Genomic DNA, 20,531 nt, shown 5'->3' with positions numbered 1-20,531 from the left:
CTAAGGATGTTGGGGTATTTCATGGCTTTTATGTTTCGGACACAAGCGTTCGTGAGTGCACTGCTTACCTTGATCTCTCATTTAATCACTGAAAAACGGCCGTGGAAGATGTAGTATTTTTACTTTAAGATGTAGTATTTTTTACTTTAATTAGTTGTAAAACGACACTCATATTCATATATGGCGCGAAATTGTGACAGTCGCACGAGATTTTCCCGCCTTTTTTTACCATCCCATAAATATTTTGCATGAGTGAGGTTTTCTTTTTTGATGAATTACTCCTTATCCTTGACTTGAGTAATATTTTGCCAAAATTATTTGAAATAAACCCAATCCTCAATTGTTTTGTCCAATGCACTAATTTACCAACGTAATTATAAATTATCATATTTATTTACCTCTAAGGATTTGGCAGTACCAGCAGCGCAATAAAATCAGACGATGACGACAGAAAACAAAAGGTTTCAGAAAATACTACAACGTTGGACCAAACAATGGAAAAAAAAAAAAAGAATTTTTTTTTATTTTATTATTTTTTTTTATTTATTTATTTTGCCACACAAGCAAAAAATATAATTATGAAAAAAATAGATAATACAAAATCAATATACAAGATAATAATTAATATACAGGACTACAATAAAATATAAGATTAGAAACAAAATGGCGAGGGAACCTAATAAAAAACCACGGGGCTTGTAAGCTTAGGTTCCCTCACAAGAAAAACAGATGACTAGTTAAGGTACTGGAGTAATGACAAGATTTGATAAATTTTGAGTAGTATATATGCTGTGGTTTAAATTTATATTGAACATCATAATAATATGGGAAATCTAATTTGTATTTACTTGTAATAATTTCTTGGCCTCGGCCAACAGAATTTCACAAAGGATTTTATATTGGTTTTATATTCTTTTCAAATCAGTTAATAATCGACATTAGGAAATGGAAAATAAAAATCAAATTGGTTTGAAAAGCAAGCAAGCAAGCTACTCGCAGCTGCAGGTGAATTTTTCAAGTAATGCACACATGATATGCGGGTTACTTAAAGCTAGGCCTTTCTCGATTATGCTAGCATTTTTTTCGGCATTTTTTGGGAAAACAAGCATTTTTTTTCGTTTTTTCTTGAAAAAGAATTGCTGGCATTTTCTGTCATTTTTCATGACTGTGATCTAGATTTCAGCACTCAGAACTCAGAAGGATAAATAATCCTAAAGTTTCACAGTTTTGATTACTTAATTTGATTGTTTTCTGTCTGTTTCGGCTGTTTGTGCGTTGTGTTACTTGTGTACTTGTGTTGTGTTACTTACGTGTGTGTTTTTTTTTAATTTTTTTTTAAATTAATATTTTTTTTATTTCTTATTTTATAAACAAACAATTATTAAGTATCACCTGTTGTTGATTTAAGCATATAATGTAAGAGTTCGTACGTTTTGTTTGAAATAAAACAAAGCATTCTTTGTAATTCAAGTGGCATTTTTTAAAGAAATCAGGCATTATTTTAGCATTTTTTTTGGCTTTATGCGAGAATTTCTAGTAGCATTAAATGCCAGTTTTACTAGCATAATCGAGAAAGGCCTACTTGAAGCTACCTTTGCCATTTAATTTAATTGTTTATGCTTTCATGGAGATTAATTTAGCCACGTGTGTTTATTGTTTAATAAATGCATCGCTAAGAACAGATACAGCAATTGAAAATGTGCATACCAGACAAAGGATTGGTAAGACAATTGCGTTATCACAGCACAGTATATATGTAACGAACATGTTTGTATACGATTTGTCGCAGGTTCGTAAAGAAATCGACGAGTTGAGGAAACTTCTTAAAAACCTAAATGCCACGTTAGTTGAGCGGATCACATCACAGGTAATACATTTAGACAGCTTAAGGTCATGGTTCATAATTATTTTAGCAAACAAAATTGCCTTTTACTGAGATACACACTAATGTTATACTGTATAATGAAACTGCTGTGTAATAACGGTGCGCAATGCCTTTGTGAAGCCACGACTTGAATTTTAACTTAGCGCAAAATTAGGCTGGGCGTCCTGTGCTCTACCACAAACATGTAGTCCAGTCTCCAGCTCTCCACACTCACTATTCGATTTTTATTTTTGATTGACAGCAGTAGTGTAAAATAACATTAACCATTAAATTACAAACTAAGGTTATTATATAAGGTGTTAGCTTTGCCCGGTTTGTTTAGTTTTCCCGGTTTCCCTTGATGGAATGCTTGTTCATCGCAGCGTTATCCGCAGCAGTGAATTTGCCGAGACCCACTAACATACTAGGGGGAAGCGAGGCAGTATGAGAGTCAAGTGTTATATATATCCAAGTATACAGTACACAACGCAGTGTCCCGGCCAGACCTCGAAACCGTTCGATCTGCTTTTCTTTGCGTTAACCATTGGGTCACCGCGCCTCCCTTGTCAACTTAATTACAAACAAGTTTTCGATTCATTTCGCTCTTAATGCGTGCTTCGTTTGCGGCAAGTTTTGCATCACTGTTACTTATCGTAGATTTAGAGGTCAACTGCCATTTTCACTACTGAAAATACTTAAAACTGGCATGGTTCATGTTAATAATCCTTTTTTTTTTTACTCTTCTGCAACTAGGAAAAGAAAATACAAGAACTTACAGAACGCCTGGTGTCCACGGAACTTAAGCTAAAGACAGTCGAGGGTGCACTTGTTGGACAGATTGCCGGGTTAAGGAACGAGACGAAATCTACAACCGGTCCATTGAAGGAATTAAGAAACTTATGGAAAGCAGTGAATGCCACAGTAGAAGGGACAGCTAACTTAACTATAAAGGTAATCTTGATAACCGCATAATCTGGATATTTCATTTCTGTGTGATTCACCTTTAATTGGACCGAGGAGTTTGTTAGACCTCAATTCACTTTGATTACTTTATTTTTTTTCTTTGTGTTAGGTTGACGACGAATTCAGAAATGTACGGCGGAGTATGAATGGGTTAAAAAAGAGCCTATTAACTATAACATGACATTACAGCTGGAAGTTTTGCAATCGAAGGTAGGAGTGAGACCTTTCTTATGTTATTACCCTATCCAGACCGAGGACGGGGCGAAAGAGCCCGCGCTGACTTTGAACGCTAATAACTCTCTCAATATTCAACTAAAAGCTGCCAAACTTTGCTACTTTATCTAAAACTAATCTGGAAATAATTTCGTAGGATAGGTTGCTGTTGCAGGAACTTGATGTTACCATGGCAACGGCATTTTGGCAGGCATGTTTTCCCCAAATTTGTAATTTTCGTGTGTCTCCTTTTTACGGATTTTAAATTTTTATTGATTTTGGGTACTTTGCAGTAATTTTGGGCGGTTTTCGGACGTTTTGGAAAAATTTAGAAATCCAAGATGGCAGATCCAAGATGGCGGCTATTTTGACATTATGTGGTTATTGTCACGTGACATGACGTCATCGTTCGTGCCGTATTCCAAGAGCTAGATTTTCAGACATATTATATATCATGTAAGTTTCATTGTGACTGCTTAAATATTCTGGAAGTTACGGAGGGGGCGCGGAATTTCCTCCCCCCCCCCCCCCCCCCTGGTCTAAAAAGATCCAAAAAAGCCCGGTCTGCATAGGGTTAATATAACAGATTTAAACTCAAGCTCGGGTAGATAACATGAACTTACGATTGAACCGTATAAATATCAATGTGAAAGTATATCACATGCATGCCAGTTATGAAGCTGAGAGTAAAGCCCGGACCAAACGAGGATGAGAGCTGATGAGAGTTGACTCTCATGAGAGTTTTCCTCAACTCTCATCGGCTATCATCAACTCGGGCCAAACGAGAGAAAACTCTCATCGACTCTCATGAACATTTTGAGCATGTTCAATGTCGAAGAGAGCGCATGAGAGTGCATGAGAGTCAATGAGAGTGCATGAGAGTTCCATGCCAAACGAGAGTGAGAGTTTGAACTCTCATCAACTCTCATCCTCCCTTGGCCCGGGCTTAACAGTAGGCAATAGACGCTCGGACCTCTATTTAGAAATCAGATCATAAGCTCGAATTCGAAGTTCCATGAGGTGATTGTCAATGAGGCCGAAGGCTGTATTCATCTCATTGGGATCTCGAGCTCGTATTCCGTTGATTGTTTTTTTTTTATTGAATTCAAAGTAACTTTCTTTCACAAAATGATGTCCAATTAATTAATTAATTCTCCACGTATCTCTTTAACAAGAACGCGCCAAGACTGAATTGTCATGTTGTGAGTACATTCATAAATTAATTACGGTTTTTGTTTTTATGCATGCATGGAATATTGCAAGTAAGAACAGTCGATGTCCAAGCAGCTTATTATTTTTGTAAGTCGTTATAATTATTAGGTCATACTCCTGAGCAAGAAAGAAACACTGTTTATATTTTAAAGTAATTAACCAGATGTCACGAGTGCTGACTATATGAACGATACAGCTGCAAAATGTCTTGAACAAGATAACAAACTGAACATTATTATATGGCTACAATAGTATGCGCGCTCTGATTGGCTGCTGAGCGGGCATTATTTTCTTGCAATGACCGGGCATTATGAAAATTTTTCTCGGCTCAACGGTTTTTTGAGTTGTGAGTAAAAGCTACTAGCGAGGGGGCAAAAACAACAAAAAATGCCGACAAAATATAACTACCTTTTCAATAACTGAAAGAAAAATATCAGCATACCGATACTTCTTTAGTATGAGCGACGAAGAGAGCCACAAAGAGCAAGAGCGAGTTTTACCTCCAGTGTTTTTTCCCTTGATTATACTCTTTTTTTGAATAGTGCTTAAAGGCCATATAATAAATAACTTATTAACCTCGTCCGTTCGGTCATTAAAGTGGAATCTCAGACCTCGACCTTGATGTATTGACCTCGCTGTCGCTCGGTCAATACATCAAGGCCTCGGTCTGAGATTCCCCTGTAATGACCTCACTCTCGGTTAATAAGTGGTATGTATTTGGAAGTTAAGGATGTCAACAGAACACTTTTATTCAAGGTGTGACTAATTATTTAGCTACTATTCGCTGCTTAATTGTTACAAGAAAATAAGGTGACCAGTGGAGAGTAAGGAACCCAGAAGGGAACTATTTTTTTTATAGGGAAGGGAGGGCTAGAAGGAAATTTTAACCTTAAAGAACACAAATCTGGGCGTGGCTGAGGCTATACGTGAGCCCTGAATGATACTGTTCCAAAACAGACTGACAAATAAGAGTTACGTGTATCTACATCTACATCTTAACTTTATTAAGAGGGGTTTGCTCTACGGACCGACTAAGGGTATGCAAAATAGCAAAGACCGATTTTCCCAAACTTTGCCAGAATAAAGGCCTCGGTAAACTAGTTCTAAAAATATAAGTTTCGGGTCGCTAAGAATTTTTTTGATTTTTTAGTAGAATTTTTAATATTTTGCCGGTGGCGGCACGCTAAATCAACGCCGAAATAGCGACTTTTGTGGAAGCAGTTGTTTATATATTAAAAGCGTCCTAGAAAATAATTACCAAGGAACTCAAAACCTATCATTTCCTCTACCTATAAGTGGTGTCAAAATTATGTGGAACAAAAACTGGAATTTTTAACGGAATTTTTAAGTTTATACATTTTGACAGTCGTAGCAACAGCCGAATTTTGCCTAAATTCACGGGTCAAAAAATCACTCTGGTACACTACTTTACCCTTCAAGACTATACGCCGTAGAAAGAGAAATTTCCCATCTACAGTTTCCACGAAAAAAAAATTGGGATAAACGAAACGACGAATTTTAAAAGCGTTTTGAAAGTAGGTCATTCGAGTCATATGAGTGACCTTTTGACCTTCCGTGTCAATAACAACAACTAACGGAAGGTCTTCGAATGTTACGTTTCTTCGTTAAAAAGACTTGTAATTTTAACTTTGTTGCATGCTTTTAAATAAAGGAAACCATGTTTTTTGTGGTTGAATTGCGTATTTGCTATGTTGGCGAATTTGTTCGAAACTTTCGCGAGAGTTTTGAAATGCAAGCTTATCTTCTGCTTTGAGCGGTTCCGGTACGTTGATTACCAAATTATACATTCAAATCTGCTTTCAACGAGAATGTGGCATCTACAACGAAGTAAATGCCAAATCACTGAGCAATAAAGAAACATTTCTTACCTTTATGACTTTTCCTAGTCCAGAAACCACATTATTCGTACCAAAATACGGAGCGAAATGCCTCTTCATGTCTTCTTGTCGCACGCGATCATGTTTCAATGTAACGTCCATGTTAACGATTAACTTGGCAAAACCGCATAATTCAACAGGAAGTACAGTTCACTGAGGCTTCCTTGGTAGTGCAGCAGCGCATTTCCCCGATCTTACTTTGACATCTCAAATACTCGACGCTGTCAGCTGAGTTCTGAGATGTGATGTGAATGTGCAAAGCTAGACTGGATAACTCCAATTCACCCCGGAAGTGGCGCGGCCACAAAGTTACTTGGCAAAACCGCATAATTCAACAGGAAGTACAGTTCGCTGAGGCTTTCTTCGTAGTGCAGCAGCGCGTTTTCCCGGTGTTACTTGCTGTCTTTTTTCTTTTAGGAATGTTAACAATTTGTAAAGTAAAGCCACAGGCTACCCAGCTGTACGTAAAGGTTGCTAATCAATTAAAAAAAATATTATACACAAAAGCAAAAATTTCGTGAGCATTTTGAGCACAGTAAACGTTGCTTCATTAATCGACTTCATTAAATGGTAAGTGGAAATATAGTTTGTAAGCGAATGTATAGGTATATGTGTCTTAAGTATATTTATTTTTTTGACGTTCTTATTGAAATTATGTTAAACTTTACAGGCAAATTCCATCGTCCATGCGACATTATTCAGCTCTAAGAAACTGCGGTAAAAAATATACCGTCATACGTTGTACGTGCATTTACTATTAATCCACAATGAAATATCTTTATTGTTTGGTTTATACCACATGGTCACCAAGCTGTACAATTCAAGTGGAAAACAGATGTGGCAAATGTCAAAGCCTCTACTTACAGGCACTACCCTTTACAATTTCCTTAAACCAACCAGCTACTTCTCCAAAAAGCTAGCCAATTGTATTCAGATGACAATATGACATGTGTCTTACTCCCTACTAAGAGCCACACCCCCTTTACAATCCCCTTAGCCAACAACCTATACAGTTCAATGACAAAAAATGACAATTTGACAGGTGTCTTCCTCTCTTCTTAGAGCCACGCCCTTTACAACTTCCCCTTTGGCGAACAAGCTATACAATTCAAGTGATAGCAGATGACTTTTTGCAGGTGTCTTACTCTCTACTAAAAGCCACACCCCTTTACAACTTCCCCTTTGGCGAACAAGCTATACAATTCATGTGATAGCAGATGAGAATTTGCTGGTGTCTTACTCTCAACTAAGAGCCACACCCCTATAAAAAATACCCTTAGCGAACAAGCTTTAACAATTCAAGTGAAAGCAGATGACAATTTGACAGGTGCCTTTCTCTCTACTTAGAGCCACACCCCTTCTACCCTTTCGCGAACAAGTTACACAATTCAAGTAATGCTAGATGACAATTTGACAGGTGTCTTACTCTCTACTTAAAGCTAAACCCCTTTACAAACTACCCTTAGTGAACAAGCTATACAATTCAAGTGATAACAGATGACAATTTGACAGGTGTCTTAATCTCTACTCAGAGCCACCCCCATTTACAATCTCCTCTTAGTCAACAATCTATACACCCCTTCACAATTTCACCCGGCCTAAGCCAACAAACTATACACTAAGCAATCTTAGAAAACAGGCTTTCTAATTGAAATGAAAACAGACCTCAACATGACTGCTGTCTTATTTGCTACAACAGCTGCAACCCTTTACAATCTCCTCTAAGGAGAAAAGAAACTCCGCTTTGCGGGTTGCGATGAATCCGTCGGTGGAAACGCCAAAGAACTCGCAAACAGTCTTGAGCATAGCTATACTCAATGCTTTCATTCTCCCCTTCTTGTGCATGTCACACAGGTTTAAGTTGTCATAAACGATGGGGTGTCGTAGCTGCACGTCATCCAGTACAACCTGGCGGGCATCGCAAAACTCTTGCTCTACTTCCACAGCTCTAATATCTTCGTCGGTAGTTGCCACAGCGTTGCGCAACTTAGCTGCTGTTCTTGAAAAGAACGACCGTATCTGCTGTGCAGTTAGGAAATCGTCTTTGGAGAATAACCTCGACCCGTCTGCTTTCTTTGCAAATCGCATATCTTTAGAAACTTGCTCAGGGTTTTGTTTGTGACCAGTTTCCTGCCCAAGGTTGAACTTGTCCGCTAAGTACTTCCTTTGAGCTTCACTTAATCGTTTGGGCTTTTTGGCTGTTTTCAAGGCCCAACCCTCGGGTAAGCGTGCTCCCTCCGTCGCCTCAACTTCAGTTGTTTCTAGTGCTTTTGCGGAACTGACATCTTCTTGAAGGAGTATGTGGTATGACTTCTTTGCTTTGTCAAGTAATGTTCCTTTTTCTGGCAACATCTTGCATTTGCCAAAGGACATATGCTTCTCCAGACTTGAATACCTCTGATAAACCTTTACACAACCCTCATTTGGGCAGGAAAACAGAACGCTGGAATCTTCCACAGCATCACTGTTGTTTTCTTGTTCTTCAAACGTTTCATCGAGGCATGGCTTCTTTGAATTTTCTTGGGAAGCGCGGACAAAGCCACCAGGAGAGAACTGGCAGTCAAATCGGAAACTCTTCAGAATGTCAGGAACTATAAAAATAGAATGTCATGGTTAACTATTAAAATAAACTAAATCCCGCATAATTTTATACCCTTAGCTTTAAGTGTATATAACACTTTTTTTATGAAATCTTTTATTGGCTTTTTTTTCTTTCGTTGATATGTTTCGATAAAGGCCTAGGATTGATAGTTATTCTCTTGATAAATGTTAAAAGTTATTTTTTACAATTGATGACACATCACTGCATTCATATGTTGTATCCTTTCACTACAGTCTAAGTAAGCTATTTCTCTTCTTTTGTGAGCAAAGCCAAAAGGAAACTGGGTACTAGAAACATACTAGTTTTAAAGAATAAATCTTTGTTCGCTGCGTGGCACTTCTAACTGTCAATATTGCGAAAAAAAGTATATTGTAAGTGCCAAAAAGTTCATTATGAACCAAACGTTTCGGGCTTAGCCCTTCATCAGTGGTGAATTGGTCGTAAATAAAACGACCGCTAAAAATACGCCACGAGAGTATGTATTTAAAGTCATGTCTCTAGCACGCGCGCGCGCGCGCGAGAACCTCAATAGAAACGGAAATCTAAGTTGAGGCCGCGCGGATGGCAGGTGCCAAGTTGGAAAATTAAGCGCATCTCCTGCCGCTTTCTTTGCTTGTTACCGCCGCAGAGCTTGACGCCGCGGACCTGTGCGTCCGCTGAGCTGTGTCCGTTTGAACTGAAATGCTCTGCGACGGGGAGGCCAGGCGCACTCTTGGTAATGCTTCTTAGATGTTCCCCAAAACATTCCCTTAGAGTGCGCCCGGTTTCGCCGATGTAAATGGCAGGGCAGCGGCGACAATAGATGCAGTAAATGAGTCCTGAGGACGAACACGTGAACAAATCCCGAATGTTAATAGAATCCTTTGGGCCCTGAATGTTGGTGTTACTCGAGATGTGGTCACAAGTGCGACAGCGGGAGTTTCCACAAGGGTAAGGCCCTGAGCGTGCGGTAGCTTGCTTGGAGGCTGTGTGTACAAACGCCCCGTGCTCGATCCACCCACGGTAACACTCACTCGCTTAGCTGAGCTGAGCTGGTGCTCACCCTTAACGCCTTCTCGTTTAACGATGCCTTTTACCATCAAGTGGGAGGAGTCGCCATGGGCAGCAAAATGGACCCCAACTACGCATGTTTATTTTTAGGCTATGTGGAAGACCAAATCAGCCAACGGTACACCGGTTTTGTTCCTCAGCTCCATAAGCGATACATCGACGATGTGGTAGGAGTCGCGTGTTGTGACCGTGTGGAACTTGAGGAATACATTGCATTTGTAGCTAACATTCATCCCGCTCTGCAATTCACACATACCATCTCCGAAACCGAGTTACCTTTCCTGGATATCAAATTGCGCATTTCTCGCCTGGTGACCGTCTCTCAACCTCCATTCACTACAAAGCCACTGATACCCACAGCTATCTTCATCACGACTCATCACATCCCCGCCACTGCAAAGAAAGCCTCCCGCACAGCCAGTTTTTACGCCTACGACGCCTCTGTTCCGACAACGCCGACTTACTCAACCAAGCCCATGAGATCGCTTCTTTCTTTGAAAGGCGTGGCTACAATCCACAAACCCTCCAACACGACCTGGAGAAGATAAAAGATCTATCCCAGACCGACGCCCTCCGAAAGAACATCTCAACAGAGAAAAAGGTGAACAGGATTCCTTTGGTTCTCACATACCACCCTCTTAACAACAAAATCAAGCAAATCCTGCTAGACAACTTTAAAGTAGTCACTGAAGACCCCGCGACTACTCACATTTTCCCACAGCCGCCGATGGTCGCGTTTCGCCGAGATAGGAACTTGCGTTCAACGCTGGTACACACAGCCTCCAAGCAAGCTACCGCACGCTCAGGGCCTTACCCTTGTGGAAACTCCCGCGGTCGCACTTGTGACCACATCTCGAGTAACACCAACATTCAGGGCCCAAAGGATTCTATTAACATTCGGGATTTGTTCACGTGTTCGTCCTCAGGACTCATTTACTGCATCTCCTGTCGCCGTTGCCCTGCCATTTACATCGGCGAAACTGGGCGCACTCTAAGGGAACGTTTTGGGGAACATCTAAGAAGCATTACCAAGAGTGCGCCTGGCCTCCCCGTCGCAGAGCATTTCAGCTCAAACGGACACAGCTCAGCGGACGCACAGGTCCGCGGCGTCAAGCTCTGCGGCGGTAACAAGCAAAGAAAGCGGCAGGAGATGCGCTTAATTTTCCAACTTGGCACCTGCCATCCGCGCGGCCTCAACTTAGATTTCCGTTTCTATTGAGGTTCTCGCGCGCGCGCGCGCGTGCTAGAGACATGACTTTAAATACATACTCTCGTGGCGTATTTTTAACGGTCGTTTTATTTACGACCATTTCACCACTGATGAAGGGCTAAGCCCAAAACGTTTGGTTTATAATGAACTTTTTGGCACTTACAATATACTTTTTTCGCAATATTACTAGAAACAAAGTCCACTTTCGTCACGCATTTGTCACGCATGCGTCACGCTTCAATTCCACGTTTAAAAGTCGCTATGCACCTGCCAGGTGCGGTGACCCAACGGTTAGTAGCTCCGAACCGAGCGCTACAAGTTCGAGCCCTTACCGGGGTCACTGTTGTGTTCTTGAGCAGGACACTTTACTCTCACAGTACCTCTCTCTACCTTGGGTACCGGCGAGTTAATGGTAGGGATAACCCTCTGTTGGACTACCATCCTAGGCTACCCATGCCACGGGAACCAAGATAAGCTCCGGGTGTAATTTATGGTCCACTATTTTTGTATGCAGACCTTACTTTATCTTACATAAAAGTAAAGATCAGTAAAAATTTTATGCTAATTGGTAATTATTAATTATTAATGTGCCTTCACCTGCTTCGTATTCACTTTTTTGTTCTAAATTTAAGTCAGATTCACGAGAATCATACATGTCTTGACTTGGGTGCTTGAGAATAAAACTAAGCGGGTAATTATTAGTTACTAACATTTCCGTACAACTACAACATACCTGCTCGTACTAGTAATAGCTTTGGCTCCGAGTCCAAAGAAGCGTCTCGAACGTCGTACGCACGTAGATGCCCTTGTATATCTTTGGTACATTTAGCAATGACGACAAAATTCGAATTTGACGGATTGTCCACACTAGGACCACATTCTCCCCCTGCAATCTGTCCATATTCACACGTGGCCATAAGCAAAAGCCGGCACAGTCGTTTCTGTCAAAATGAACTGCACTGGAGTGACAGCAAGTTTAATCGGTAGTTTAAAAATTGCTTCGTGGCCGCGCCACTTGGAGTTATCCAGAGTCTAGCTTTGTACATTCCCATCACATCTAAGAACTCAGCTGACAGCGTCGAGTATTTGAGATGTCAAAGTAAGATCGGGGAAATGCGCTGCTGCACTACCAAGGAAGCCTCAGTGAACTGTACTTCCTGTTGAATTATGCGGTTTTGCCAAGTTAATCGTTAACATGGACGTTACATTGAAACATGATCGCGTGCGACAAGAAGACATGAAGAGGCATTTCGCTCCGTATTTTGGTACAAATAATGTGGTTTCTGGACTAGGAAAAGTCATAAAGGTAAGAAATGTTTCTTTATTGCTCAGTGATTTGGCATTTACTTCGTTGTAGATGCCACATTCTCGTTGAAAGCAGATTCGAATGTATAATTTGGTAATCAACGTACCGGAACCGCTCAAAGCAGAAGATAAGCTCGCATTTCAAAACTCTCGCGAAAGTTTCGAACAAATTCGACAACATAGCAAATACGCAATTCCACCACAAAAAACATGGTTTCCTTTTATTTAAAAGTATGCAATAAAGTGAAAATTACACGTCTTTTAACGAAGAAACGTAACATTCGAAGACCTTCCGTTAGTTGTTGTTATTGACACGGCAGGTCAAAAGGTCACTCATGTGACTCGAGTGACCTATTTTCAAAACGCTCTCAAAATTCGTCGTTTCGTTTATCCCAATTTTTTTTTCGTGGAAACTGTAGATGGGAAATTTCTCTTTCTACGGCGTATAGTCTTGAAGGGAAAAGTCGTGTACCAGAGTGATTTTTTGACCCGTGAATTTAGGCAAAATTCGGCTGTTGCTACGACTGTCAAAATATATAAACTTAAAAATTCCGTTAAAAATTCCAGGTTTTGTTCCACATAATTTGAACACCACTTATAGGCAGAGGAAATGAAAGGTTTTAAGTTCCTTGGTAATTTTTTTCTAGGACGCTTTTAATATATGAATAACAGCTTCCACAAAAGTCGCTATTTCGGCGTTGATTTAGCGTGCCGCCACCGGCAAAATATTAAAAATTCTACTAAAAAATCAAAAAAATTCTTAAGGACCCGAAACTTATATTTTTAGAACTAGTTTACCGAGGCCTTTATTCTGGCAAAGTTTGAGAAAATCGGTCTTTGCTATCTTGCATACCTTAGTCGGTCCGTAGAGCAAACCCCTCTTAAATCGTTTAAAAAAGCTTGAGTTATCACACCAAATGTAAAAATCTAAATAAAGTCTTATGCAATAGGATATTAAAGAAATGATTTTTAATAAAACAAAGGCGTTGTCATCAAAAAATATTTCCTCTTTGAGGAAAGTTCAAAGATTTCATGTCTGTTCGATCTCAACCACCAAGTGAACATAGCTTGACGGCGTCCTTCTTATTATTTCTTCTCACGCAGCGATAAAAAGTACCCTGATGGCTATTGGCGTTTCGTCCTGAAGACATTGAATGATACCAACATCCGTAATCTTTACCATAAAAAGACAACAAACATCCCCGCCCCGTTACTCATATGTTCTATCTGATTTCTTCTTCAGATAAAGCAACTCAATTTATCCATAGACTCAGCTTATGCGTTGGCTAACCAAACAGAGAGCGCCTTCAAGTCCTTTAAGAACAACACAGAGCATTCTTTTATATCGGTAAGTGTGCATCTACAACATCAATACAGAGAAGGGATTAATAAGCCATTTTTGTCTGATTAGAAAATGGATCTCTTATTAGACAAACTTCAAGAGATCAAGGCTACCATCGAACACTTAAACAATGGTAACTCTCTAAATTATAATTTATTGCCCTTATCTGATTGGATTTTTTTATTAATTGTTATCAATAGTTTTCACACACTCGCTTGTTTTTTTTATTCCTCTCGACTTTTTTGTTTACGGAAGGGTCTTGCCTCATAAACCAATATAATGTTTGTAACCAAAATTTAGACCACTTGGGTTTTGTTTACTGTAGCGCTTTATATTTTGGTCCAAATAATTGTGGATTTCAAGACGTTTCTTCTATGTCTCCCATTATAGGTTTCGAATGGTCTCAGGAACTTAGAGAAAAGTGTAAACTTGACGAAATATGAACTGTCCTTGACTGTTTCTAACACAAACGAAGAGGTAGATTTTATAAAATGCATTGTCCTTACTTTGGAAAGACCGCAAGGTTGCAATTGTACACCTGGAGGAGAACATTTCTTGCCCAGGAATTGGCTTAAACTATCGCTCCCTACCTGATACACGGAAGTCAAACTATTTCAGCCTGATGATTACCCCGGTTAAGTGATGGTAATAGGTATTTTCATACAGTCTACGTTTTAAGAACCATTGAACGTAAGCAAGACGAAAAAATATACATTCATGCCAGTGTCAAGTCAAATCAAATCAAATCTTAGGTTGAAAGATACTACGGTACAATGTGTGGAGTGACATGATAGGTAGAATATCAAAAAGATGATAGTCAGTTGATGGCATGAGCTACTCAGAAAAAAAAAATATGCTTTTTATTACACAGCTTAAAAACGCAACGGATAGACTCCATCTAGAAGACATCACTTTAAAGGGAATTTTAGACGAAATCAACAGAACGCTTTCCATAAAGGTAATTACCAGTAACATGTAGACCCGATTATAGATAAAATTGACGCCTTAGATCAGGAGTACATGAAATGATACAGAGTTTCCATAAAATTCCATACATACTTTTGAAAGACGTTAGAGTCACAACCAGTCTGTTATAAGAACTATTGAATCGATTTTCGATACATCTCTGCTTGAAAACGTATTGATTTCACAGGGAGAAATTAAAACACTGGAACTGGTTGGGGTTGGTTTTATTCCCTAATATGTAGTGACTTACATAACACTCGGCCCAATAGCTTTACAAGGTTTAATATAATCTTGTTAAGGGTTTTGGGTCAGTATTATAACTCCTAGTCTTGAAATCCGAGTGTAACCGAGTGTATGGAGGCAGCGTGGCCGAGTGGTTAGAGCGCCGGACTTGAAATCTGGAGGTCCTGGGTTCAAGTCCCGTTCTGACCACTATCTGGATTTGTTCTCGGTCGTCCCGAGTTTAAATCCTCGGTCATGCTTGTAAATAGCCAACTGGTCTGCCTCCTGCCAGTTGGGATTTTTAACCATGTTGTATTTATTTAATATATTATATTTGTTCAGTATTTGTTTCATATACACGGCCTCACAAGCTTCTAGCTTTAAACACAAACCGTGTATAAATAAAGTTGCTTTACCTTTACCTTTTTACCTTTAGATACATACGAGGTATTTACAATACATGAAAAAGCCTCCAATAATGCCTATTTTACCTGCTAGTACGGTCGTATCAAGGCTTTACAACATCATCACTTTCAATTTAGAATTTCGACTGTTATTTATTGCATTTCATTGTTATTTTTACCATCCATCTCGCAGGTGGAGAACGTGAGTAAGCTCCAAGGCCCAATCGGTCCTCCCGGCTTCAACGGCTCTCAAGGACCGATTGGTCCAGCTGGGCCTCAAGGATTCAACGGCACACAGGGACCCCAAGGTGCCATAGGCCCCCAGGGATTTAACGGCTCACAAGGTGCTCAAGGTCCAGCCGGACCACAAGGATCCCAAGGAGCAGGAGACTTTTCTCTGTGTGAGCACAAAACTAGTACGACGACAGCCAGCCAAAATCCAGTTACAAGTAACATCCGTGCAGCTCCAGTTAAGGTCACTCTTGGTGAACCGAGTGTAAGTTAACTTAACGTTTCTCATCCCGAAGCTACTAATTAAAAATGCTTAGTTCTAGAAGTTACAATTACCTTGAGCAGGAAAAAAGGCAGGCGCGAACAAAAAAAGAAAAAAATCTGTCCTGTTCAATAGCTTTTATTTAAATTTTCACGCACTTGGGTTTCATCCACAGACCTACAAATATGACCACCGTTGTACAGCACAACAAACGTCGCCACATGCAAATAGCTTTCATTTAGATAGCCACAAACGTACTTTAAGTGTATATGACAAAGTTTGTTTTAAATGCATGATCTAATCTACGTGGAATGCTGATGTGAAAATCAGAAAAGTAAATTCGAAATCTCTTTTTTCATCGCGCATTCGCGCTCCAAAAACGTGAAATTTCACTTCCAGCTGGGTTCAAAACCGCGCAGGGTGGGGAGCTGGGTCTATTCTGCTTTTTACGTCATGGTCGGTCTAGACCCAGTTTCCCACTGTGCGCCTTGACGTGAAACAAGAATGCGCTCAGTGATACACGCAAGAACCAAACAAACCGAACAGGGAATTTCAAAGCTGAGACGACACAGGTTTTTCTTTTGATCAGAAAACCAGCTAAAATCACAACAACGCATGCGCTACTTCTAAATTCGTTTTGAGCTTAATACGTTAAGGTTTAAAACCAGCTTTTCATTTTACTTTCCTCTGAAGTTTGCCGTCGATAGTTTGATAAATTTCCCAGGGCGATTTTCTTGCTGGAAAAAAAGTTTTACAGATTTGGAATTCATCCACAATTAGATTCCCTGTTCGGTTTGTTTGGTTTTTGAGTGTATCAATGAGCGCATACTTGTTTCACGTCACGGCGCACAGTGGGGAGCTGGGTCTAGATCGGCCATGACGTCAAAAGCAGAATAGACCCAGCTCCCCACTGTGCGCGGTTTTAGAACCAACCGGAAGTGAAAATATTGCGGATTTTTAGTAGAAAACGCGGTAAAGAAAGATATTTCGAATTTATTTTTTCGATGTTCGCATCAGCATTCCTTCGTAGATTTGATCAGGCAAATAAAAAACATCTGTCATATACATTTTAAGTTATAAATTATTATATAAATATACGTTTCATCAGCATGTTTTAACCCTAGTTTTATTTGCTTGTTGTCAATTATCAGATACCGTATTTATTCGATTAAGCGCCCAACCTCGAATAAGCGCCCACCTCGAATAAGCGCCCACCCTGTAGGTAGGAAAAGTTAATAAGCGCCCAGCCTCGAATAAGCGCCCACCCCAACCCTCCTAAAATGAGGACACAAGAGGAATTTTGATTATTGTTGAAGTTGAGATTAAAATTGACTAAATACTACTAAGAGACTATCCCGAAGACCGATAATTTTTTTTTTTTACTGAAAGTTTCAATGAACATTTGAAATTCAGCTTTGGTACACCTTCACGTTTAAGTATTATACATTGTTTTCTTGCAAAAAAACGTACTACTTGCTAAAAAATGGTGAAAATTTAATAAGCGCCCAGCCTCGAATAAGCGCCCACCTCGAATAAGCGCCCAGGCTCAAGGTCCAAAAATTTAATAAGCGCCCAGGGCGCTTAATCGAATAAATACGGTACATTAGTAAAGAAATTTAAAAAAAAACTTTAGGAACTGACCTGGGTAGCAGGGATGGCGCAGTGGTGAGAGCGCTCGCTTCCCACCAATGTGGCCCGGGTTCTATTCCGGCCCGGTGTCATATGTGGGTTGAGTTTGTTGTTGGTTCTCTTCCTTGCTCCGAGGGTTTTTCTCCGGGTCACGGTTTTCTTCCCTCTACAAAAACCAACACTTCAAAATTCCAATTCGATCGGGAATACACGGCCCCACAAGCTTATAGCTTTAATCCTTACCGTGTCTAAATAAAGGTAAGGTTCTTGGTCGAGTTATGAAGCGTGTAGAGAATACACGTTGCGTTCTATTTTGTAGTCATTCTTCCGCCCTCAAGACAATTGTCCACTTGTGGAGTCAAGTTAGAAGTTTAAATATATCCTTTTTTCTTTTTTTAATTGCAGGGAAAAAAGATAGTTGGTGCTACATGCTCAGCGAACTTCGCTCAACAGTATTTTCTTACAACACAAGTAAACCCAGCCAACAGTCAATTATTTTACTTCTGTGACTGTTATGGACATTATGGCACTGGGTCGACAAGTGTACAATGCACCATGCATTATTGGGAATGTCCGCTGACTAGTTAAAACTCTTTTTACAGTCTGGTGTTTTGAATGCATTAAATGCCATTTCTTAATGCCGACTGGTGTATTCAGTCCTTATATGTGTTAAATTGCACATTCAAGACCCATTTCAGAAATTCCCAGGATCTTCTTGACATTGGCCTTAAAGATGGGGCTTCATAGAGAATACATAATGGAAATGTTGCGAGAATTCATAGAATAGGGTAAAAATAGATTGAAAGCTAATTTTAACGACAAAATGTTTTAGGAAAGCATTGCTTGGTTTGTAGTCCATATTTTAGCATTAAGGAAATATTTTACGTTGATCATCGAAAAAAGTCAAAGACGGCTTTTAAAATATTGGGCCGTGACTAAGCTATCTTAGTGAGCGATATTTAACTAATCGACTACATTTTGTACAATTGCAATGATCTATACTTTAACGATCGCGTTTCAGTGTAAAGCCACGAGTTCGTTGGACTGTTACAACTTACCTATCTTCGCTTGTTAAAAGAATAATGATTATTTCATAAGCGTTCTGAAATTGCCTTGATGGTCTATATACTCTCACTGACAATGGCTCTTTATCAAATGAGCTCGCAGGATTTATCTCAAGTACGTTTTTTTTTTTAGATCCAATGATAGACCTTTTCATTACAACTAATGTGCCGTCCATCAGTCTACCCTGTATCATAATATTACTTAATTACATGTATATAACGAAATAACACCATTGTTATGAAATGTAAATAATTGGTAATACGAAGCGAGGAATCTGTTATGGTTCATTTTGGTTCGCTAATAACTAATGTATACATACGTTTTATGAGAAGAATAAATAAACAATTTAAATCTTAAAACAGTCAGATTCGTATTTCAGATATATATGTTATTTGCCGGCTGGGAGGTCCGTATAGTGAAAAACTGTGACCGAGGTCTGAAAATGCTGCCCGAGGCCGCAGGCCGAGGGCAGCATTTTCAAGGCCGAGGTCACAGTTTTTAACTATACGGACTGACCCTAAGCCGGTAAATAACTTATTTATTTTTTTCCTACCTCTAATGTGTTTGATTAAAAAAAACCTTCAAAGATTTTCTTGCAAAATGTGTTTGTATTATCCGCGCGCATCCTAGTGAGTCTACGGCAAGAGTGAAGAATGATTCGTTTTCTATATTCACTGCTATATTAAAGAGCTTACTGCCAAACAAATTAAATTCGCTAAAATGAACAGTACACAAGGAAAAGTTCATCAGAAGCAAGAAAAAAGCATCTAAAATAATAAAAAGCACAATGTAGAACCAAAACAGAGCATAAAAAATCAGCGAGTTGCGAAACACTTTGAACTCCATTTCGGCTTGTGAGTTCTTTCAGTTAATTAAACTTACTTTTCGGACTGAAAAGCACTTACAACACATATTTTCCAGCTATTTACATTTGTATTTAACGAGTCAAAAACCTCTGTGTTTATTCCCACAGTATTCTGTTTTGATAAAAAGTTTGCGAAAGTGAAACTGAATGAAGCTGAAATGTGTAGTTTGGTCGCCTACACACGGCACAATATTGCGAGAATTAATTTTGACCGTTATTAAAAAAGCCTCACATTTTCTTGAATGGCGATAAGCAGTATCCGTTTTTGGAGAAAAGTAGCAGAAAAGCAAGGTGTTTGAACGGATAAGTCGAGTCTGTATACCCGCCGACTTGCAGTTAACCGCAATGGCGTGAAAATCAGTGCGAATGCACAAACATCGATCGACAAACCACGATCATAAAACTATAACTTCATTTTGTCAATAAAGATCATGAATACTCGCCTTTTGGAGAACTTCAAGGCCTTTAATTCCACTGCTAATTTTCCCATACAAATTAAACAACGGTTGGTGAGCAACAACATCGATTTTGGAGAGCAAAACTGTCATGGACTAGTTCGTCTCGCCGCGAAATTAAACTCACGAAAGCGTTACCGTGGCCCGTGGAAGCGGGCAGAGATATGAGAATCTTGCCCGCGCTAAGAACCAATCAGATTGCAGGATTCGTTACCGTGCCCTCTTGGAAAAAAATAACATATTTTATGATATACATTTTTTTTGTTATCTACCCACTAAAGTGTAATACATACTTTTATTATATAGCCGCGAGTGTTTTACTGGAAAATAGACCACTCGTAAAATTCATACGAAACTGCATCCGGGACTGTACTGTAGTGGCGTATTTTCCATATCCTCACTAGTGAGGATATCGATGACGTCATTTCCCGCCTTTGCACGGTTGTTTGTGCAAAGCTGCCAATGCTGGTTGGAAATGGCAAGCTATCGAGATCGATTCGTGAAGCTCACTGAAGCCAAAATGAAATATTTTACTGAGGAGCAGGAAAATGCTAACACGAAGAAGAAAACTTCATATGCCTTGAAATTATTTAAAAGAGCTTCTTGCTTGTGGAGAGTCCGACGAAGGGAGGGAAAATCAAGAAATTCCAGCTGCCGAACTGCAAGACTTCGCGATCAGAAATCAGAAAAGCGGTGAGTTTGAGCAGAAACAGATTTCAAAACGGCGAATTATTTTTTGTCAGTGACATTGATGAAAGCTAACAAACAGACTG

The 20,531-nt window shown here is 39.5% G+C and overlaps 1 protein-coding gene and 1 long non-coding RNA gene across 2 annotated transcripts in view; both read left to right on the top strand.

Moving 5' to 3' along the window:
* The window catches only part of LOC144634413 (uncharacterized), a 54,966-nt gene extending 36,234 nt beyond the window's left edge, over nt 1–18,732 (top strand). The window contains exons 10-11 of the mRNA XM_078493364.1: nt 15,445–15,747; nt 17,779–18,732. Coding sequence (XP_078349490.1) covers nt 15,445–15,747; nt 17,779–17,961 — 486 coding nt within the window. The 3' untranslated portion in view covers nt 17,962–18,732. The remainder of the gene's footprint in view (nt 1–15,444; nt 15,748–17,778) is intronic.
* LOC144635466 (uncharacterized) lies at nt 1,789–2,983 on the top strand. The gene is made up of 3 exons (XR_013567364.1): nt 1,789–1,867; nt 2,618–2,815; nt 2,937–2,983. It is a non-coding gene; the product is annotated as an uncharacterized LOC144635466 (long non-coding RNA).
* Nucleotides 18,733–20,531: the final 1,799 nt, after the last annotated feature.

The sequence above is a fragment of the Oculina patagonica genome, chromosome 13 (genome assembly GCF_052425735.1).
Source record: "Oculina patagonica isolate OP01 chromosome 13, crgOcupat, whole genome shotgun sequence".
Lineage (NCBI taxonomy): Eukaryota > Metazoa > Cnidaria > Anthozoa > Scleractinia > Oculinidae > Oculina > Oculina patagonica.
This window is presented reverse-complemented; position numbering and strand designations above follow the sequence as displayed.